General features: G+C 52.7%; 1 protein-coding gene across 5 annotated transcripts in view; it reads left to right on the top strand.

Annotated features, from left to right (window-relative positions):
- Positions 1 to 23,004, top strand: part of WDR37 (WD repeat domain 37) — a 46,727-nt gene that overhangs the window by 14,041 nt on the left and 9,682 nt on the right. For 3 of the 5 annotated variants that reach the window (XM_064479278.1, XM_031444830.2, XM_031444832.2), the window contains exons 4-11: positions 2,157 to 2,252; positions 2,680 to 2,744; positions 6,144 to 6,279; positions 7,508 to 7,579; positions 11,164 to 11,208; positions 12,859 to 12,935; positions 16,448 to 16,685; positions 17,817 to 17,958. In XM_064479278.1, the coding sequence (XP_064335348.1) occupies positions 2,157 to 2,252; positions 2,680 to 2,744; positions 6,144 to 6,279; positions 7,508 to 7,579; positions 11,164 to 11,208; positions 12,859 to 12,935; positions 16,448 to 16,685; positions 17,817 to 17,958 (871 nt within the window). The remainder of the gene's footprint in view (positions 1 to 2,156; positions 2,253 to 2,679; positions 2,745 to 6,143; positions 6,280 to 7,507; positions 7,580 to 11,163; positions 11,209 to 12,858; positions 12,936 to 16,447; positions 16,686 to 17,816; positions 17,959 to 23,004) is intronic. The other 2 variants (XM_064479279.1, XM_031444831.2) reach the window with 1 other exon arrangement.

Here is a 23,004-nt window from a genome sequence, read left to right on the forward strand (position 1 = left end):
TCAGCGGCTCCTCATGCATCTCTGACCCTCTCCTGGGGGCACGTGGGAAGGATGGGTCATGCAGGGTCATCTCCCATCAGAGGTCCTTCCCTCGGTCACATCTGCAGGGTGCCTTTGCCACGAGGTCACACGTACGGCTTATCTCTGGGGCAGGCAGTATTCTGCCAGCCATCCCTGCCAATCCGAGTTAGGATTTTATGAGGAACAAATGCATCTTGTAACTTCTCCTATACAAAATATACTGTACATTGAGAAACTGTTGATTTGTTTTTCTTTAAAATATACCATATTTAGAGAATTTTCTAAAATGTATGTGTTATCTGTTTGACTTGTTAAAGGTAAATCAAAAGAATTTTAAAGTAGCCAGGCCTTTTTTTTTTTTTTTAAATTTTAGAAGCAGTGCTTTCATTTGCTTAAGCAACCATCAATATGAAAAGGAAAGATGCCCTTTCCCCGCCTGTCAGCCCATCCCACTCTGCAGAGGAAAGCGTTTTCTGCATTTCTTGCTTTTAGTTTTCTCATAGTTATGCTTGTAAATTCAAATGAACTGTTTCAGCTGTGCCAGCTTCAGGCTGCACACATTCATGCCTCACTGACAAGTGTTAGGAAGTGGACCTGTCCTTTACCCCATCTCTGCTCTAGTACTTTCAGTTTTTGTTATTTTTAGAGGGCTTGTGTTTATGGCTACATTTGTCTAATGCAAATTTTATGATCAATCTTTCATGCTTTGTAAGTTGATTCCAAAAATCGAATACTGACAAACAGCATTTGTGTTGTGAAGATACTTTTCACTCTGGAACTAAGTGTTTGGTGGTCCTGTGTCATGTAAACTTTGCTGATGCACAATTTAATATTTTAATATTGAATTCTCCTTAGAAGCCCACCTTGAAAATCTACAGAGTGAGAAGTTACTCGAACTTTTTACAAAAAATAAAAGTTAGATCCCGCGCACTGCACCTGGTTTTCAGGGTTAGGTGTCAGAGCTGCAGCAACTGAAGCACTGTTGATTTTCCACTGTGATCCAAGGCCCTGTGTTTTATGAGTTGATGCAGTTTGTTCAAGAAAAATTACAGATTACAAATGACTAATGCTGGAGGTACTTGGAGTTTCCAAACTGTCGATTGCTTAATTGGTGGCTTCCTGCGGCTTGTGACCGTGTTGAAGTTGCTCAGACTGGGTCTGTTCTGAGTCTTTCTTTTGCCCTCAGCCTTCGTCCAGGCTGACCTCCCCTGTGCTCCCTGCATGCTGAGCAGATGTGAGTGGCCCTGGGAGGCGGCGTGGCGTGACTGGTGGCAGGCACAGGGCCTTAGCGCTGGCCAGATGAGTGGCCAGGCCAGGGTCGCGCTGCATCGGTGCTTTGCTCGTGTCCGTGGGCGAGCTCTTCCGCAGCTGGGCCTCCTTACTCCTGCCCGTGGACAGCGGCCTCCATCTACAGGTGGCCCCGGGCCTGATGCCAGGAATGCACAGCAGCGTCAGCTTCGTCCCTGCAGTGTCTGCTTCTCCTCGTCTTCATGACGCTTCCGTCCTCTTCGTTCCCCATTCCCTGTGCTTCTGTGCTTCCTGTTCACTTTTCCTTTTTGAGGGAGTGGGGGTGGGGAGAGGTAATTAGGTTTATTTATTTGAGAGGCGGTGCTGGGGACTGAACCCAGGACCTCATGAGTGCTAAGCACATGCTCTAGTGCTTGAGCTACACCCTCCCCGCTCCTGTTCACTTTTCTTAACTTCCCTTGAACTTTTAATCGTTGAGGTGTGTAATCCTCTCTTGGTGCTGTGTGCCAGGCAGTAGCAGTTACATTGATTTTTGTGTGTTTTTATCCCCCAGTTTCAGTGTTCTCAGCTAGACTGTGAATAGTTCATTGAGTTTCAGACAATACCGGAATAACATTTTCAGGTGTGTAGAATAAAGTACAGAGGAAGGGAACTGTGTTGAAATCCAAGAGGACCCGGTAGCATAATGTCTTCCTGGTGCAGGAAGGGCGTTGGGGCTTTTATTCTTGGAATGACGCCTTTGAGTTTTTTGAAACTTTGTGAACGTGACCTTGTTGATTGGGGTGTCATTTGTGTCTTTGTTTAGACAATAATAAAATGTAACATTTTTACGAGCTCAGTTCTGGGCTTGGTGAGTATATGTAAGAAGTACATGTTTTACATTTCAGTGCGGAGAGAAATCGAGACTCTCAATGAACGTTTAGCTGCTGAAGGACAAGCAATCGATGGGGCAGAACTGAGCAAGGGCCAACTCAAAACGAAAGGTAAGGCTGACTGCTCACGCAGGGGTCACAATACAGGTTAGTGTGGAGGAAGTTTGGAATTTGATGGAGGACAGTATTCACTTCCTCTTGCAGTTGGCAGGACCCAGAAGTACATCATTCAGGTGCGGGTGTAGGGGAGAGAGGGCCCAGTCAGCCTGGGTTCCTGCTCTGCTCTGCCCCCTGTTCTGTCAGTGCAGACTCGCCCTCAGCCCACACTGCCTCCCTGTGTCACAGGGCGGGCGGGGTGAGGGGGCTCCGTCTGCCCCAGCTCTGCCCCATGTTCTGTCAGTGCGGACTCGCCCTCAGCCTGCGCTACCTCCCTGTGTCTCAGGGCGGGCGAGGTGAGCGGGCTCCGTCTGCCCCAGCCCTGAGTGCTGTGGCTCTTCGGTGTGTGATTGTCCTGATTGCTGATTCTCTGTCTCTGCAGCCAGCCACAGCACGAGCCAGCTTTCTCAGAAGCTGAAGACCACCTACAAGGCCTCCACAAGCAAGGTGCGTGTGGCACTCGGGCCGTCACGTGGTGTGCAGGGTGTGCAGCTGTGTGTGGTGGAGGGAGACGAACCGAATTTCTGGAAGGAGCCTTGTCGGTGACAGGTGGCCACAGTGCACGGACACCGGGCATCACCTCTGCTCCTCAGTGAGCTTGTATGTTACGTGTTTGTGAGTGTGGTCTTTTTTGAGAGAAGGTACATTTTGTATTGTTATTTGGCTTAATAAAGAGATTGTGAATTTGGAGCAAGCTGATAAATGGGTATAAAGCAGTGGAACTTAGGTTCTGAGCTGTGGTTATGTTTTATTCACCTCTTCTTGGGAGAGAGTGTAGCTGAGTGGTAGAGTGTGTGCCTGGCATGCACGAGGTCCTGGGTTCAACCCCAGTACCTCCATTAAAATGAATAAATAAACCCAATTACCTCTCCTGCCGCCAAACACAACAAAATCAGACAAACAAGTATCCACCTCTTTAGTTTTCGGAGTGCAATCAAGAAGTGACGGTCTGTCTCCAAGTCCAATAGGGGCATTTGTAATGCTTTGCTTTTTCTTAAGTTGTCTTGCTCTGACCTTCTTAAAGTGGCAAGGATTTAATTATTTGGGAATTAATTATCTGTGGGGGAATACACTGTGAAGTAGTATTTTGAGGTAGCTTTGTATGCATCTCCACTTCGGAGTATTTGAAATAAACAAAAGATTAATTAATTACCTAACCTTCCTGAGTGCACATTACTTTTGCTACTCCTTAGGGAACTGTTGAAATTTGTGGTGAGTCGGGTGGGAAGGTGTAAGTAGTTATTGTTAGCTTTTTATTTCCTAGTTTGTTCCCTTGAAGCTCAAAGCCGTTTACCTTGGTGCCCATGGCGAGACTCCTGCTTTCTTGAAACGCCTTGGAAGCCTTCTGTTTACAAACAGCCTGAACATCGCTGACATTTGCTTGTGTTTCTTTTGAAACTTTAGGGTGTAAGCGGCCAATTAAAAATTACTGTGTTCTGTGTTATCCAGCTTAGGCGCAGTAGTTTTGAAGTTTTTAGTAAATTAACGTTGAACTTCTTTAAAATACCATGTGAGGTTATGTCTTCCTCATCTAACTTCTTGTTAACATTGTTTTGAGTTACATTGTTTGTTGCACTTTATGTATACAGTGTATGGTCTTAGAATTCCAATACTTTCTGGTTATTTTGAGGTAGAGGAAGAAAGGATTATGTAATGTTAGCCCTTAGCACGAGTAGTAAAAACTAAAATTTGGGCAAAGGTAAAGGTGTATAGTAATTGCTTTAAAAATGTATTGGAGATATTTAAAGCTGCAGTCATTTTAGAGACTAAAAATTTATCTGCATTTGTAGGAAGTGTGTGACTCACGACCTCCGCGGCGTTGCGTGCAGTCTCTTTTGTTTGTTTTTGTTTGTGGAGGAGGGAGTTATTAGGTCTTTTTATTTATTATTAGTTGCTTTATTTTAGTGGAGGCGCCCAGGACCTCATGCCTGCTGAGCAGCTCTCTGCCGTTGCATTGTGCCCAACCCTAAAGGGAGACCAGGAAATTCGAGGGGTGATCTGAGACCAGGGCGCACCTGGCCCGGCTGTGGCGTGTGTTCTCGAGGTGGAGCTGAGCAGGGTGTAGGCTCCTCACTGCCCTCTGCGGATCAGTGTGGATGGCCTGGACCCTGTGTGGGGAGAAGTGTGCTGAGTGACCTGCTGACCTGCCCCTCCTGGGACTGGTGTCATGTCTCTGAGGCCCATGGAGGGGGCCGTGTTCTGGCCGCAGACCCTTTACAGGAACTTGTGAAACTGTTCACACATGTTTTTATAAAGATAAGATTCTTTCACTGAGAAACCTCTCCTGGTTTTTAGTGTCCTTTACATTGTACCTCAGTGAAGACAACAGTCAAGAAGCACCCTGCTTTGTCACACGTTCCCTTGGAGTAATTCAGGCGACTTGTGGGCCTCTGCAGTGTGACTGAGGCTGCATTTTTAGAGCAGACAGGGTTACGGGCGATCAGAGCGTCACGGGCACCTGGAAGCCCCGCACGAGGCGGTGCAGTGTGGTAACCACGTGCTGGCTTCCGGAGCGCCGGCAGAGGCACGGGAGGCCTGGACCCTCTGTTCCCCCTGATGGAGGGGTCGGTGAGGAATGTGGGTAGCAGCTCTTTTCTTGTAACGGGGCTTTGTGTTGGAAACGCCAGAGACGAAGGTGGCCTTCATCACCCTGGCCTTGTTCTTTGACTCCTCCTCCCTCCTGACAGCACCTGGCTGGCCCTTGAGGCCGAAGGCACACTTCCTTGTGGACCCAGAGCGTGGCTGTACTAGGAGGATGGAGTGTTCAGGGGGAGAGGGTGATAGGGTTGAGGAGGAGCCTCTCTGTGGTTCCTGTCAGTTTAGACTGAGCTGGGGGCTGTTTATTTCCTGTGGAAGGTCAGTCTCTCCACTGTGCGTTTGTTTGAGTCTTTCACTATATCAGGAGTAATTTGAATGCTCAATCTAAGTTGATGGAACAGTGGATTGGGTTTTAAGTGTTTATACTAAAATTTAGCTTCATTTTTAGGGCTTTGCTAAGTCAGTGTTTAAAACAGCTGTATAATACCAGTTTTTTTCACTTGATTTATGGTTTCAGTATTCTGATTAATACGCATTATTCTGATTTGCTTAAAAGCTGAAAGCCATCTTATATCTGAGAACAGTTTAAAAACCAAACTCTGAAGAGTTCTTTGAGTTTAACTAGTGTCTTCCTCATGCACTTTCCTTGCAAGAGAGAGTGAGAATTATTTGTTGTGTGTGTCACACAAGATGATGGCGCGTGACCACGTGTCCCTCCGTGTCCCCGCTGGACTGTGTGCTGCCGAGGCCGCCGTCTCTCCGCTCTGTCTCCCTCCTGTTTCCGTACTTCACAGCCCACGCTCAGTAAACCTTATCTGTTACAGGTGTTGTCTTTGGGTTCATCCCTGCCTTGGACTCTCTACCTCCTAATAACACGTGGTTGGTGTAAGTTACAAAAACAAACAAGAAAAGACCCCCAGTGATAAGAGTAATTAGTGTTACAAGTTTGAGGTTTACCTTGCTGACTTTCCACATCCTCCTAGCTCTTTTTAAAAAGAATATGGAGACTGTGATGGCCTGGACTTGTGGAGAGGACTCGAAATGCACACGCAGGCCCTCCTTCTGCGGTTGGCCCCGGACAAGGCGTGGGAATAGTGGGCTTCTCTGAGGCCTTCGTGAGAGCTTCATTCCTGCTTCCTGAGATGTGGCTGGATGAGGCCACTGTTTGCTCTTGTATTGTTTTAACTTTTAAATGTTCTGTTCAATGATTATGCATTTTCAAGACATCTTCTGCCTTACTTTTTTTTTTTTAACTTAAAAACCTGCGCTCAGTAAACTGTCTACTTCCCCTTCCCATCACAATTCCAGATTGTGTCCAGCTTCAAGACCACCACATCCAGGGCCGCATGCCAGTTGGTGAAGGAGTACATCGGCCACAGGGATGGCATCTGGGATGTCAGTGTGGCGAGGACGCAGCCCGTGGTTCTGGGGACCGCGTCCGCTGGTGAGCCCACAGCCAGCCACGCCGCTGGCAGGAGGGGCTGGGCAGCAGCGGGTGCAGACGGCTGGCCTCCAGGAGCCGGTGGCAGGGCGAGCCCTGGAGCCCGCGTGGCCGGGCAGCCTCTGAGGCCACAGCGCTTCCCTGGACTCCCCGGCGGGCCTTCTGCAGCATGGGTGTGGTGCCGTGTCTAGCGGGCCCTCCGTGTGTGGAGTCACTGTGTGGTGGGGGCAGAAGTCTTGGTCACTTAGGTATTTTTCACTGGCTTTCCTGTTATCCATAGTCACTTGTGCATTTGCTTCAGATGCACTTGTCACATTTTTTCCCCACTCGTGAGATCCAGCCAAGGGACGTGCTGTGTGGTCCGGTCACGCTGGCCCAGGGCTGAGGTGATGGGGGCTGCAGGCGGCCCTGAGTTCACTATCAGAGAGATCCTTTTCTGCTCACTGAGGAGAATGTGTTTTTTGAAAGCTATTTGAGGTGCATAACCTAGTAACTAACCCTTGAGAAGAAAATTGCTAAAATGAAAAATGGTGCTCACTTGTTAAAAATGATTTCACCAGCTTGTGAGAAGTTACTCACTAGATTCTGCGTTTTAAGGTGGAAATAGGAAATACTAACGTAGAGTGATGAAGAGTTCTTTCTTTTTTAAAAAATATGGTCGTATGTGAGCATCCCAGATTATTTTGGAAATTACAGGTAAAAAAGGATACAAAGACCCTTTTCTGTTGTTTCTGAAATCTCACTTGGATAGTTGGCAGCATTTTTCAGGCTTCTCTCAAGTCTCCTTTATCTTTTCATTATTATGCCCAAAGAAGTCAAATCCAAAGGAACATACGTTATCTCCGATAATTTATAGCAGGATTTGGATGCTGCTTGATTTGAATATTGCCTGATGTTCTGAAAAGTCTCAATATTTCAACATAATAATGAGCCCTTGATGTGGGTGACCCTGTGACCTAAGTCGCAAGCCTGGTGCAGGCAGTGCCACAGTGTGTAGGAGTCAGGTCCCCAGATTTCACTGGCCTGTCCCCTGGCCTCGGGCAGGTCACCAGCTTCTCCCATCCTCTTGGAAACGTTTTTTTGATCAGTTGAGTTACAGAGTAGTCAGAACAGAATTGCAAGAGGAATTAGTGGTAATGTAACTTACCAGTGTTAGGGTTTTCTCTTACTTTTTTGTTAAAAAGACCGTAAAATCGGCAACAGCTCACTCGTGTTTGTTTCGATCTTGCAGATCACACAGCTCTGCTTTGGAGCATAGAGACGGGACGGAGCCTCGCCAAGTACACAGGCCACGTGGGGTCAGGTGAGCATCCGAACTGCTGGGCATCCTCTCCGACGGACGGGTCTTGGCCTCTAGCTGTGCGAGCCTCATGAAGGGGCATCTCAGCTTCCTGGGCAGTGCTGTCCAGAGTGCTGGGTGGAGAGAAAGCCACATGTGCTTGGTTTGGAGCTGGGGCGCGTGCGCTGTTGTTAACAAATCCAGTGTGGCGTGTGTGTCGGCCCTGGGCTCCTTGCCGGCCGAGCGCCGTGGCTCCTCCTGCGGCACCAGTGCGTAGGCCTCCCTTGCTCCTCCCGGCGCCCCGGCTCCTTCCAGCTGGAGCGCTGTCTCCAGTCTGTCTGTGACGCTGCCCACCCACCGCTTGCTCACCCCTCGCAGCTACTGCCTCGCCCTTGCCTCTGCAGGGGGCGCAGGGTGCCCCCCACAGACCTGGGCTTGTGGGCCCATCTTGGTCCCTTGGTGGAGGGGAGGAGATGCCTCGTGTCCCGCTGGGGCCATGGACCCAGGCTTCTCCTTCTCCTGGGACGCCACTCCGTCAGGCACCCTGTTGTCCACTCTCCTCTTTCTGGTCCTGCAGCACGTGAACCAGCTCCTCCCTTTCCCACACAGACGTCTCCCCAGGCCCGTGTCTGGGGGGCTGCTGGTGCCTGGAGTGGCTACAACACCAGACTTTGTTGAGTGAGTGGTGTGGACTGTCTCTGCTTCCTCACTTCAAATGTACTCTTCAAAAATACTAAAAAAGTTAATATGTATACGTAGCCTCCAAATTAAGAAAGAATTAGGCAGCCTGTGTCAAAGTGAACAGCAGCCTCCTGCCTCACCCCTCCTCACTCTCCATCTTCACTTCCCAAAGCAGCATCTGTCTTACTCCTAACCTTTTGAGTTTTAGAGGAAGAGGTGGCTCTGAGGGAGCGTGAGGGTTTACTCACTTGCTGCCCCCATTCTCCCGGAGCCTGTCCCGCCCGGCAGTCCCAGCGCGACTCATTTCCGTGGGTGTGTGGGTTTCACCTGACCGTGGCTGCTCTGTGTGGCTCCCGGCCCACCGTGTACCTGCCGTCCTCCAGTCCTCAGTTTTGTTTTCTGAGGGGAGTGGTGGCCTTTTTCTTTGGCCTCGTTCTGTACCTGTCTGCCCGACGTGGGGCGTCCCTGCACGTGAGTGGGCTCAGCGGTGTGGGTCCCTTTGCTGTCACCCTCGGCCCCTCCTTGGAGCCTTCATCCCTCTTCCCTCTGACCTGTTGGCACCCAGGCCTTCCGTATCCCCTGGGCTTTCGTCCGTTTCCTCCTCCCTCTTCTGGGCCCTGTTCCTCCTCCTCCTCTAGGGAAGCCTGTCTTCCGTGGCTTCCTTATTAAAGGTGTCTTAGAGGACGGCTTTTGAGACTTCACGTGCTGGAAAAGTGTATTTTACCCTTACACTCGATTGGTTGTTTGTCTGAATATAGTTTTCTGTATAGGAGGTACTTTTATTTGGAAGTTGAAGGCGGTGTTCTGTTGACCTATTTTTTATAGTTTTCAGGAAAGAGTAAAAATCGAATGCTCTCTTGACTCTTGGTCCTTCTCGGGTGATTGGATGTTTTTCTCTTGCAGACTGTAGGACTTCTGTTTTGTAGGTCTTTTTTAGAATTATGTTAGGCATTCCGTGGGCCTTGGCAGTCTATAGATGTCCCTCCTCATGTCCAGTCGGTCACCTGCGGACCCCAGTGTTTTCTGGGTGTCTCTTCTCATTCTTGTGTATCGTTCACTGTGGCTTTGTGCATATTTCCTTCGGGACTCATGCTGCGTTTGGAGGAGTTCCAGGAGAGCAGAGGAAAGCTGCCTCGGCACCAGGCTGGTGTTGCCGTGCGCCTGCTTTTGCTCTTCCAGTCGGCAGCGCTCTGACCATGACCGAGGCTCCTGTGATGAGGGGAGCCTGAGCCCCTGGGGTCCAATCAGTGCAGTGCACTGAAGATGGTTTGACTGTCCATTGCCTGCCTTGTCCCTCTTGGATCCCCGGACAGGACGCCCACCTGTTGACTGGCCCCTCTGCCCCAGGAGAGGAAGTGCCGAGGTTCGCAGCTCCCCTGGGCCTGACAGGTGCATCTGGCCGGGTGGTCCTGTCTCCTCTGCTGCCTCCTTCTCTCAGATCGCAACTCCCGTGCCTGTTAGTCATGCGATCGAGAGACGGCGTGTCTCTGGGGCTCGTGGCCAAGAACTGCTGTCTCTGGCACCCTCTCCTGCTCCACACATGGCTGCTGGACATCAGGTCAGCCGTGTCTTTAAAGTAGGTGCTGCTGGTGCTGTGGGCGAGCCTGACCTGCTGGGTGTCGGCTCCGCAGCCTCACTGCCCCTGCATGGGCCTCCGGCCCTACCTGCCAGGCGTAGGCAGCCTGTGTCCTGCCCCATGGGTGGAAACAGTTCCCGGGATAAACCGGCCGTGCTGTTGGCGGTCGCTGGGCTCGCCCTGCACCCTTCACCTACACCTTGGGGAGCCCGTGAGCAGGCGCTGCCGAGACTCCCACCGTCGTTACGAGTGTGCGGAGTTCACGTGGACGCCGAGAAGTGAAAGTCGCCCTTGGAGCTGGGAGCAGTCCTGCCGTTTGGCAGCAGTGTGGTCGTAGTTTATTCGGAGCGGTTTTTCTTGGCTGACCGTTCTTCAGGCGTCGCAGGCCCCACCAGCCCAGCTACTTGTAGGTGGTGGTAGTGAAAGAGCACCGCCTTGGCTTTCCAGTTTCTTAGAGAAGTGCAAGTCTAACAGCGTAGCTGGAGGGGTCTTAGCGCAGGGCAGTCGCTGCGGTTTGGTGATGCTCCCCGTCCGCTCTGTGTCGGGGCCGCCTGTGTGCGCTGGGTCGGCCCTGTGTTGGGTGGCGGGAGCTGCTGACGAGGCGGGGCCTCTGCCCATCCTGAGCCCCGTCGTCTGCCCGAGGAGAGCGTGGCAGGCAGGAGGGCACAGGACCGGTCTGTCCCCAGACAGTGTCGTGGCGGGGCTGGGGTTTGGACTCCGAGTCCTTGGGCTGCCCTCTGTTCACCTCACGGGGCAGGGGCCGTGGCTCGGGCACCACCCTCCTGGTTCTTGCTGGTTATGCAGAAAAGCAGAGCCTCCCCAGAAGATTCCTGCATCTGGAGCGGAGCCCGGGAGCGCATCTCAACTGTCCTCACCTGGTCCCTAGCCGTCCCGAGCTGTCCGTCCCGGAGCCGGCGGGGTCTGCCTTCTCTGAGTCCCCAGCTCTGCTGGAGCGGAGCAGACTGGGTGTCTGGACGCTGGGAAGGAGGGAGGCGGGCTTGTGGTGTCCCCCATTGTGACCTGCCTCTGCCTATTAGAGTTATATTCTCTTTTTTCGTCCTGGTCTGCTTTCAACCCTAGACGACTCCCCTATGTGTAAAAAAAATCAGTTATTAACATTCTTTTCTGTGTGTCCCACTCTTGAGCAGTTTGGTAGCTCAGGTTTGGTTTTCTTATATCTCTGTTCTTTCTAACTTGCACATTGATTCATAGTTTGAATGCAAAGATACAATATTGGACTATCAATATTATAGTTCTAAAGTTTTAAAATTTAACTTTGCAGTATATGCTATAGTTGTAAGGAATATTGATTATACGTTTTTAAACTTGTTTCTGTAATTTTATTTTGCAGTAAATTCGATAAAGTTTCACCCGTCGGAGCAGCTGGCTCTTACTGGTATGCTGATTTGTTTCTTTATCGAACAGTCACTTGCTGGTCTTAGACAACAGTCATCGTTCCTTTCTTACCCAGGCCTTTCACAGAAGTTAGTCGTTAGTAGGTATTTTACAAATTACACGAGAAGTAAATAAGGAAAAATACAGCGAGGAGTGCTCTTCTGAACCAGCATGGATTGTAGTTTAGGTGGGCTGGACTTCAGGGTGAGAAGGGACTCGATTGCGTCTTCCTCGACGTCTTCACGAAGCCTGTCACCGCCGCCCGTTCTCCGTGCTCCAGCGGGACGCGTCTCGGCGACGTGCCCAGTCCTGTGACGCCCTGTCAGTTCAGAAGTGAGGAAATCAGCAGCCCTGAGCCCCAGTGCTCTGCAGAGCCGGCATGTTCACTCCTTTCTGAGGAGCTCTCCCAGAGAGAGCTGTGGTAGCTCGTTCTTTCTGAATTTTACGTGGTGGTTTTAGAAACATTTCATTGTCGTGTTGAGGGGTTTCCCTGTGAAGTTGCCTGACGCCTGTGCGCCCCGGATGTTCTGTGGACACGGATGGTAGTCTTGAAGGATGTGTCTGTCTAGGCCAGAGGTGGGCAAGCTTTTCTGTAGAGGAACAGAAGTAGGTATTTTCATCCTGAGGGCCACACGGTCTGGGTCACAGTTGCTCAGCTCTGTTTCTGTGGAAGCCCAGAGACGGCACGGATGACTGGACGTGGTCCGGGCAGTGACCCTTGTTTATGTTTACTGGGCGGGCAGTGGCCTGGGTCCGGCCCGTGGGCCAGGTTTGCTGACCCTGGGATAGAGGACAGAATTGAGGCTGACTGGGCACTCTTACACGCAAGTGAATCAGGCTGGAAGGTCAGTTTGCGAGCCCAGTTTTAACAGGCCTCGGCCATGGTGTCTTGTTGCTACCTGGATGAGCAGTGGGCAGGTGGAGCAGGCGAGGAGTTGGAGCCTTGGTAAGTTGACCGTCTATGGTGAGAAAGTGGAGGGAGACCAGTGACAGCTGGAGGTTGGAGAGGGGATGGAATCAAGAGACATGTCAGGAAGCTGCTGTTGGAAATGACCCAGAAAGTCGTGGTCTGGGGAGGGCAGCGCTGGATGGGGGTTTGGATAGGACGCTGATCTGGAGGGAGATGGGAGAGTCAGGCAGTAGGTTCCTTTGATGCCGCCAGACATGTGCCACCACCCGCCACTTTGCTGAGAAGGTGGAGTTCGGTTCCCCTCTTGTGAGGGGAGTTGGGGCATCCTGTCTGTGCCCCTCCGCCACCCTCTGCCTTTCCCAGGCCCCAGCACTGCCTCTCTGGCTTGGCTGGGGCGTGTGAGGGCCCGGTGCACGGCTGTGAAGTGCGTCCAGTTTGAGTGGGCGGGAAGTGTGTGTGGTGGTGTCCCAGGCTGTCAGTTTTCGTAGGTTATGAAGATGGAGGATAAAATCTACTATGTGTAGATATTCTCTGAGCCTGCACAGCTTTGTACCCTAAAATGAAGGGCAGGTTGTTCTGTGCACTGCTGCTGTTCTCAGTGGCACACGCAGTCTCAGGAGTGGCTGTTTAGGTGACGGTCAGGTCTCACTAGGGAGGGCTGACACCAAGGCACGGAGCTCAGCCGGAGCCCGGCACCTGCACGTCTGCACCTGGTGGTAATTCCCCGGTTTCTCTCTGCAGCTTCTGGAGATCAGACTGCTCATGTCTGGAGATACGCGGTCCAGCTGCCGACGCCTCAGCCCGTGGCCGACACTAGTGTAAGCAGCACACTTCCTTACCCTGAAGACTTGGCCTGGGGTGTGTTGGTGGGTTCTGGATGCTTGTAAGTTTTAGGACAAACTTAAAGTAACTGTTATGGACTGAATGTGTCGTCCCCCCACCCACCCAAATTCATGGCGTGAAGCCTTAAGCCCCAGTGCGGCTGCGTCTGGAGATGGGCTTCTCCGGGAGTCACCAGGGTCTGGTGGGGCCCTGATCCAGGATGGGCGTCCGCATGGGAAGGGGCGTCCGCATGGGAAGGGGCTCCGGCACAGCCCCCCCTGCAGGGAGGAGGGTGCTGCCCCCAGTCCCGCACTGCCTGGCACTTTGTTCTGCGGCCCTCGCAGGCCGGAGCCGTGTCTGAGAAGGCCCAGCCCTGTCTGCCTGACGTGTTTGCCTTCACCCACTTCCCACACATGTACTTGCTCACGTTAGTTCTTCTAAGTTTGATGGTTCGGTTGTGTTGCTTAATTTTCTACGTGTTTGACTTCAGATGGCTTGTCTAACTTTCACACGAGATGAGCCATGTGAGACAGTGGCGTGTGTGACGCCGCCTTTGTGTCGGGACACTTTTGACGTTGGTAACGGGAGGTGTTGCCTGCTGAGGGGGCGTCCATGGCCGAACGTTGGGTACGGGTACGGCATCCCAGTGCCTCCGTGGGTGGCCACGCGGGGTCTCAGTGATCCGTCTGGGCGACCCCGTCCCCGACTCTCTGCCCAGGGTGGCTCTTGCTGGAGTCCGCACAGCCAGCCCTCCCGCACCTCCTTCCAGGTGGACGCGGGCTGCCAGGCGGAGCGCGGACGGCGTTTATGTAGTCAGGCAGGAGTTTCATGAGTATTAGAAGTGGTGGTAATATTCTAGTTTTGGTATTTCTGCCTTTGAGTATTTCTTTGCTTTTTTAAAGACCTGTTAAACATTGTTCTATTTGGAGACAGACTAAGTAGTTAATACATTCCAGTGATGAATAAGAATGAGTTTTTTTAATTAAAAAAATTTTTTTTGCTTGTTTTTTTGTGGGGAGAGGAGTAATTACATTTATTTATTTTTAATGGAAGCACTAGGAATTGAACCCAGGACCTCGTGCATGCTGGGCACACACGCTGCCTCTGAGCTATACCCTCTCCCTGAGATTTCTTTAGTTGAGGTATTAACAGTTCGTTTCTGATTGATTGTATTACACATTCTGTCGTAACAGTTTTTCCCCATGTGAAGTGACCAAACTGTCATGTGCTCTGCTTAATGCACGTGTCCACCACAGACACGTGAGCACTGAGGGAGGAGAGGGCAGAGATGAGGGTGAGGGTTAATGCTTAGAAAGTTTAGAAAACGAGTTAACCTTGTATGTATTTTTTTTCCCAAATAAAATTTTAAAAATACTAATTTTGTCAGAGGGAAAATTACGTACAGTACTTAGATTAAAAAAACGTAATGGCCTACTTAGAATGTAAAGTTGGCTTTATTTTCTTTAGGATTTTGCTTGCACTGAGTGCAGGGACTCTTTTGGCTTGATAGTTGCTGCCTCAGGGTTTGGGAGTCCCTGGGGGTCCCGGCCTGAGTTAGGGACGCATCAGAGCCCTGCAGCTTCTCCTCTGAGGATGGCGCTGCGTTGCTGCCACTTGTCACTTGCCTCCTTCAGAGTGCTCAGCGATGAGCCCGTTAGGGTCAGGCTGTGGTCTGGGGGCAGCGGTGTCACTGTCAGGAAGTTTGAGGTTACCTTCAACTTGTCCCCTTCTCCGGCCTCTGCTTCCACCCTTGCTGATCCTGGTTCCTCAGTGGTGCTGCGATCCACTTTCGTCCCCCTCTGCGGAGCATCCCCCGCTGGGGTTGGGTGCGCAGGAGCTGTGGCCCACCTGGCACTCCTCTTCTGCACTTGCTGGCAGAGCCATCCAGACCTCCCTGCCCGTCCGGGGGCCAGGGACCAGTCCAGTCCGAAGGAAAGCCCCGGGCCGTGGCGTTCCTTTCAGAAGTTTCTGGTGAACTGTTGTCCCTCCCCACCCAGACAGGCCTTCCCGTCAGAGCTCAGCCGAAGGGGAGGGTCCTGTGACCTGGCTGCCATCGCCTCTGGGCCAGGTCCCTGACTCAAGTCTGGCTGTTCGTCCAGTCTCTCCTCTCCACGACCAGAGTGGGCCCTCTGCCGGCCCGCCATCCTTGGTGCGCTCTTCCTGCCCCAGCCCTGCTGGACGCTCCTGCTTCCCTTACCCCGTGCCTCCTCCCCCTGCCCCACCCTTGGCTGGATCTCGCAGAGCGGGTCCTTTGTAGCGACTTGATGTACAGAACTTGACACAGTCATTTCTGCCTAACGTTCCCGTGGGTGATGAGCTCTCCTCTCCCTGGAGGAGATTCGCACCCCTGGTTACGTGCAGCTTTTTCTGTCCCTTCCCCGGATGTGGAGTGGTCTGTGCAGGGCAGCCCACACCCCCAGTGGCTGCCTCATGGCCCTTCCTTTCCACAGACTCCCCTCCCTCCTGCAGCACTCAGACCTGGCAGCCATCCTTAAACCACGCCAGCCTTCCACCCTGTGGCCCCCTAGGCCCCGTGTCAGGGCTCTTCCTGTGTGACTCCAGACCTTCCCTCCCTGGACACACGTCTTGGTCAGCTGTGTGTCCCTGTGCTGCTGGGCCTCGCTGGTCAAGTCCCCCACGTGGCCCCCAGCATGCACTGTCACCTGCTCCTTGGCTTCTCTGTGTGTGTGTGTGTGTGTGTGTGTACACGACACGTTTCCTTACACTACGTGTGTGTACCTGTGGCGTGTGTTTCCACACTGTTGTGTGTGTCTCTGTGCACACGCATGCCCACGGGTGTGGTCTGGCCTCTGTGCTAGCATATGAGCTCTGTCTCTCCCGGCCGCAGTGCCCCCCCCATCACCGGCCTGCACTTTGTTCCACGTGGACGTGTGGGACAGCGGCCGTCTCCCCATCTCTGCAGTGTGACCAGCATTTGGTCTGGTGCTGTGTAAGCACCGCATAAGTATTTATTGAATGAGTAAACATATTTTCTTAGAGACTGGAAGCCTAGGTGACTGTTAGGTTTTTATTTTATCCTCAGCTTTGGGTGAAAGACTTTATTGGTAACTTAGGAAAGTAAAGTGGACTCTCTCATGTCTGTTGATACAGCAGCAGAATTCTAAGTGAGTTTTAAACAGGCTCCTGAGAAGTGGAATGTTCCTCTGTTTGATTGTGATAAGTTACTGACTTTCAGTTGTTTTGTATTTGTACTCATCTGTGATGGAAACTTAAAATGTTGAAAATGATTTTATTTCCCTATGTGTTTGGTTAGTGGAAATGAACTGTGGCTTTTTTGGTGTCATAGCTGCCATCATTCTTTTCTTCCTCTGTTTGGCCCTGGGTTTTAGCCAAGTAGATGGTTGTGAAGTTGGTAAGCGGTCACTGAGCACCACTCAGTGTATTGGTCATGGTGGTGATTAAGTCCTGGGAAGATGGCAGCAGTCAGGCTGTGTCTGGTGCCTGGATCCCCCAAGATCCCAGCGGGCCTGTCTGCTCTCCCCGGCAGCAGGTGTGCGGTGAGGACGAAGTGGACTGCTCCGACAAGGACGAGCCTGAGGCGGATGCGGACGTGCCCAGTGACTGCCCCACCGTCCGGGCACCACTCACGTCTCTCAAGAGCCACCAGGGAGTAGTCATAGCCGCCGACTGGCTGGTCGGGGGGAAGCAGGCGGTGACGGCCTCCTGGGACCGGTCGGCGAACCTATACGACGTGGAGACGTCCGAGCTCGTTCACTCGCTGACAGGTACTCGGACGCTTGTGTCTCCCGGAGTGCTTTCCACCCAGGTGCGCATCTGTGTCTTACCTCACGCGTCCCTCCTGGTCTGGACTGTTTCTCATTCTCAGAGACCCTTTCTAGTTAATAGAACTGTGGGCATGTAAATCTGTTTTATCTTTGGGGGTTTAACTGCATGTAGATACATGTGGCATCTGGATATTTGACATACGGTTGGTGCATCAGTTTTCTTTGTAACAAAGTTCCACAGACTTAGTGTCTTAAAATAACACGACTTTATGACGTTACGGTCCCTGAGCCAGGACTTCTGGGCGCCTGCTTGCTGGCCCTCTTCTCAGGGTCTCGTGGGTGAGTGATGTCGGCGGGGCTGAGCCCTCACCTGAGGACTGGCGGGAGGATCCCTCTCCTTGTGGCCCCGACTCAGATCTTGTTTTCCTGCCGGTTGTCAGCTGGGGACGGTTCTTAGCGTCCACGGGCTGCCCTCAGCCCCTCGTGGCCCCCCTGGGCATTTCAGCACATGCTGTGGGCTTTTTTCCAGGCCAGCAGGAGAGCATCTCTGCCCTGACCCTTTAAAGGGCCCACCTGATTAGGTCAGGCCCACCCAGGACAAGCTTTCCTTTGGTTCACTCAAAGCCATTGATTTAGGGGCCTTACTAGCTAGATCTTGGTTAAATCTGCAGCATCCATTTTGCCTCACAAATTACCAAGATTACCAGGGTGCTGTCTCACTGCAGGCTCTGCTCAAACACAAGGAAAGGTATAGAGGGCATGGACTCGGGGTGAGCGTCTCTGGGCCGTTTTAGAGTTCTGCCCGCCTCAGGCATGTTTGCACGTCTATCAGGAAGTGCACTTCCTCAGTGAGCGACAAAGATTGTGCTTTGCTGACGTCTCATCAGAGCTTGCTCTGGATTGAGGAGTTAAGAATTAATTTGTTTGCACACTCAGCCTGTTGGAGACTTGCCAGACCTCTGACTGTCGGGGTCAGGAGTGGGTCCCCTCACCTGTGTCCTGCTCCTTCAGGACCTCCAAGGGGAGGTGGGCTCCTCTGTGACCCTCAGGGTCACTTCTCTGGGAGCAGGGTGGTGGGACCGTGTGTTGAAGGCCTTACTGTGACCACCTGCCCCGTCGTCTTCATCGCAGGGCACGACCAGGAGCTGACGCACTGCTGCACGCACCCTACCCAGCGGCTGGTGGTGACCTCCTCCCGTGACACGACTTTCCGTCTGTGGGACTTCAGGGATCCTTCCATCCACTCCGTGAATGTTTTCCAGGGCCACACAGAGTGAGTCAGTTGTTCAGCTGTTCGTGAAGCAGTTTTGTGGGTGGATGTTAAAGTTCAGTGCTAGCTTTAAATTTCAGCGTTAATTTCCAACTCTGCTGTCTTACCCAGTGGCTGTTCTTTCCCAAAACCTTTAGCTCAGTTTTGGAGATTTGAGGGAATTTTAGAGACCGAGAGGAGTACCTGATGATCCCTCCAGAACCGGTGGGACAGGAGGGGCTGGGGGCAGACGTCACTCAGGGAGGTGACACCGGAGCAGCTCAGAGCCCTGCGGGGTCGCTCTTGTCCAGTGCTGGTGGTACACGAGCTTAGAGGCTGCTCCTTCTGAGAGGAGACACACAGACACTGACCCTTGTCCCGGCAGCCCCCACTGCCAGCTGTTCGGTGGCTCCTCGGGCAGGGCCGTGTCCTAACAGAGCTCTTTCTTTCCATGAACCTGTTCCTCCCCGTCTGACCTTCCCAGTGAGCGATGCGGCCGTCTGTATAGCCCACAGACCTCCCTTCGCCCCCTGGCCCCATCGGGCCTGCAAGGCAGGACTCCTGTCCCGTCACACCTCCTGGGCGTGTCCGGTCCCGGCAGCTGCCCCTCCGGTGTCCCTGTGTCCCTCCCGCAGCCATCTCTTCAGGTGCTCCCCCTCTCGGGAGCGTGAGCTCAGCTCCGTTCCCTCTGTTTCATCTTCTGCTGGTCAACTTCAGGGCTGAGCTTTAGGTCTTATGTTCAGAATTAATGCACGTTTGACAGGAAGCCAGGGCAGGGTTCCTCAGGAAGCGGGAGGCTGAAAGACAGTTGAGGTGGAGATGGTGGCCCTGGGCCCTGGGCCCCGAGATCTGGGTGCAGCTGCCGCTCGTCCTGCCACGGGGAGGCGTCATGTTCAAATACCTGTTTAATTTGTGGCCTAGCTTTGTGGCCGGTGGTTGTGTGAAATGGTGGCTGCTTTAGAGGTAATCACGAAAAAGTGACCGGGTCCGAATGTTCCAGTGGGATGGTCTCTGGTGGGAGCAGGAGCGGCTCAGAGTGGACAGGGCGCCGTGTCCGGCCCAGGGCCTTTTCCCGCGGACCCCCCAAGACATGGGTTCAGGCTGGTGTGCGCCGTCACCCCGAGGACGGGTGACCTGGGGGTGAGAGTGGAATGCACATGAAGCGCCGCTCTTACTCGGCGTTTACAGGTCTTCTCTTACTCGTGTTAGGATGAACTAGCGTGTTGTGTTGGTGTGTAGATACAGAAATGAGTCTCAGAACGTTCTCTCTTCGGCACTAGTTTCCTGCGGTATCAAGGGGAAGCCCCGCCTTCTTTTATGCCTGTGGGAGTTGGCGGGGCCTGGCGGGGGCGGCGTTCCCAGTCACGGCCGCACTGGGCCCCGCAGGCTGCACAGAGGCTCATGCCGCCTGGTCAGCAGTGGGGGCTGCAGGCCGCGCTGGCCCTTTCTAGGCAGCCTTCCCGCATTAGGTCAGCAGTCAGCCTCTGGAAACACATGGGTGTCTGAGAGACTTTGTGCAGTGTTTCCGCCCTGGGCTCTTCCTTGTCAGTGTTGCCTCCTAGGGTTGGGCGTGGTCATCTGGGGTCGAGCCATGTGACCATGGAGGCCCATGGAATGCAGCCCCTTTGCACATGGGCGTAATTGTGTACCCTCGCAGAGGCCCCCAGCAGCAGAACCAGACGCATGAGCCCACGAGGGCCTCTTTCCAGAAGGAGAGCAGAGGCGGGGCTGCCCCTCACCCACGGTGCTTGGCAATCTCCTGCCTCCCCACGCTTTCGGGGATGCCAGGTGCCCTGTGCTCAGTCCTGCCCTCATTCAGCCTCGGGCACAGAGCCTGTCCTCTCCGGAGCTCGCTCCTGGGCTAGGAGATGACTGCATTTTTCAGGGATGTTTTCTTGATCCTTTTAACTTGATTCTTTTCTGAAGGTTGAAGGTGGCACTCAGATGTGCTGTTCTCAGGAGCTTCGCTGTTCTTTGCTTGTTGGTGTTGCCCTGAAAATTCCCCGTGGCATGCTTTTAGTGGGCCATTGCTAAAACAGAGACAGTGTTTCTTAAAAATACGTTAACATGGTGTGAAACACACTTTGGAAAAGCTTTTCTTAGGGCGTATTTCTATTTTTTAGGGACTCAGTACAGACTTGAGTAAATGCTAGACTCTTACGTCTTTTCTAATGTGTGTGAGTCTCTTGACTCTCCAGGAAATTTGAGTTTTCTGTGTTGGGTTTTTCGGGGGAGGACGTGGCTTCAGCATAGATGGCTTAGTTCTGTAACCCTGTTTCTCTGGGAGCAAGATTCTTCCTCCCTTTTTGTTTTCTCTTTCTGTTACCCTTGGACTTCCACGTGGGTTCTGCACCTTGAAAAGTAAGTTTGCGGTGTGGCCTTTCACCGTGAGATGGAATCCGTAGCCCGACGGGTGCCCTGGAGGTTTGCGCTGCATTGTTTTTGCTGGGAGGAGGTAAGAGCTCCTTGGTGGGGCTCTGGTTTTTTTTTTTTTCATTGAAAATTTTTTAAAAAGACAAATAAGCCCTTTTCTTTTTTGATGTGACACATTTATTTTCCCTTTGTGTCATGGAATCTCCTCATTTTGTTAGGAGTTTAACACAGTAGATTCACTCAGTGGGCGGCTGGGTTACTTGACCTGCTGCTAGTGGCCCAAGGTGAACCAGTTTACATGAAAAGCGTCATTTTACGTATCTTACTCAGCAAACTGTTTTCCTAGTAGCGGGAGTGAGAACTTAACAGTGAGCACTGTTCTTGGAAGTAATAGAAATGTTTAATTGGAAAACTTGGGAATGTTACAGGAATTCATCTGTTGGCAGTTTATTTCTTATATATCTCTGTCCGTGTCAGGAGCGGGAATTGAAACCCAGTGCTTTTTATCCAGAATGAGCTGAATCCTTATAGATGCATGTGTTTTCCACCTGACAGTGTAACTCTGGAAGTGAGCGCCTTCAAGACGTCTTGGCGGGGACAGTGTGTATGGTGCTCTCTTGGTGGGGCTGGGCTCTGGCCATGTCGGCTGTGGATGCAGAGACGTTTCGGCCAGCAGCTCTTACTGCAGTGAGATCTGTTCTTGGGTTAAAGCCGCGCCTGCCCTTTGAGAGACCCCCATGACACTGTCCTCGAACAGAAGGCTCAGACCCTCCTCCCAGCACCACTGCCTCCTGCGGAGCTTCCTGGAGTCCTCACCCTGCCGTTTTCAGTTTTGTTTTGTTTCAGTTGCTATAAAAAGGGCCTGACAGTTGAGGCAGTCACTGGTCATTAAGCTTCCCCTGTGGGTGGCCAATGACTGCAGCCTGTGCCCAGCTGACAGTGTTGACACGTGCGCGTGAGCTCTGGCATTGGCACCGGCTGGAGACAGCTCAACGCGGGGGGTGTCTAAGAATGCAAAGTGTTTTCCTTTCTGCTTTGATTCTTTCCATGATTGTAACTTTTATCTCCCAAGTGGGAACTTGAGCGCTTTCTTTTAGAGAAGACGAGGCACCACATCTAACCAAAAAAAAAAGAAAGCTGGAGATTATAACGCTGCTTTAAAGTTAGAACACTTTTGTATGTGTTTATTGCCACATTCCCAGAGGAGATAATTAGTGCTGAGCACTGAATTCTAGATCGTGTGCTTACCAGGGTGAGCGTAGCTTTGAATTTCGTGCTGCGCTGTTGACGGTTTTCTCTACGGTTTTCAAGAGAAGAAGTGTTCTGACAGCATGACATTTTTAACTGGGTGGTGGTTCCATTTAAGTACTGAGTTCTGTGCTCAGTCAGCAACACAGCTTGTGGGGGGAGGGGCCGGCTGTGGGCGCACCTGCTCTGGCTGGAGAGCGGTCACTCCTCCTGCTGGTCTCAAGCACGAGAGAAACGAGTGTCCTGCTGTGCGGCTTCCTCCAGGGCCTGGAGCAGGCTCCAGACGTGCCCCTCGTGGAAGTCACTGCTGGGGAGGGAGGGGCCCTGGGCCATTGCAGCGGCTGTAGAACTTGAACCTTATCCTCATCCCCCCGCCTGGGAGTCTTCTTCTGTTTCTCTTCAGTTAGATGGGTCGAGAACAGTTTCACTCGGGAAAGTGTAGAGACTTGTGTTCCTGGTGATGGACGGTTGACATCTGAGGCTGCCGTCACACCAAGGCTGGCCGTGCGAAGTCCCAGTAAATTGCCCCGTTTCAGGTTTTCTCAGCTCCGGTAGCCTGGAGACTCTGCTCAGATTCGTAGAGACCTGGACGGCAGCAGAGGTGGTGTAGGGTGTGTTTCTGGGAGTTCTCCTGGTGTGCGTGAGCGGATGTCTGTCTTGTGGTCATGGAAGTGGTGAGGAGGCATGAGCGCGGCGTGGGGAGGTCTCGGGGTTCTCTCTGTGTCAGCGGCAGGGGCTGCTCTGCCCGCCCCCCTTGGCCGCAGCTGGTGGAGTCTGAGGAGACTAAGTAGCGCTCCACTTACCCTTTTATGGAAGTCCCCGTTGGAGAAGGGCTGATAGTAACTAACAAAAACAAGGACTTCAGGGAGGTCAGTGAGTGTAGACCCCTCCTCTCTTTCACGAAGGGGACCCGGACAGGGCACAGACCAGCACCCGCCTGGCTGGTTCCGGCGCATCGCTTCAGAGGCACGTCTGGACCCGGCTCGGGGATTGGAGAACCGGCCAGGGGACTCAGTGCTGAGCGTGGGAGCAGCTGCCTGAGGCGGAGCCGGGTCTGGGGAGACAGCGGTGAGGCATCCATGCCCGGGCCTAGTCGCCGTGGGGCTTCCCTGCGTCCTCAGGGCTGCCGTGGGCACACGGGGGCTCTGCGGGCCTCCGCAGCCTTGGGTGCGCGTCCGCGCCTGCGTGCTGTGCCCTGGCTCCGCGCCTCCGCTCCGGGCGCGTTGGGTGCTCTTGTTTTCCCACGACCCCATGGTCGCTTTGTGCCGTTTGTGCTGGGGCCTCATGTTTTCTCTTTTTCTTTGTTACCAGATCCTCTTCTGTCTCACTGCTCCTAATGCTTAACTGACACAGCAGTAAAACCAACCCTGCGTGGACACCCCGGGTCCATTCCCGTGCAGAAAGTCCCGAGTCCAGCGGCTGTAGGAGTTTCCTCTGCTTTCCGAGTTA

Source organism: Camelus dromedarius, chromosome 26 (assembly GCF_036321535.1).
Source record: "Camelus dromedarius isolate mCamDro1 chromosome 26, mCamDro1.pat, whole genome shotgun sequence".
Lineage (NCBI taxonomy): Eukaryota > Metazoa > Chordata > Mammalia > Artiodactyla > Camelidae > Camelus > Camelus dromedarius.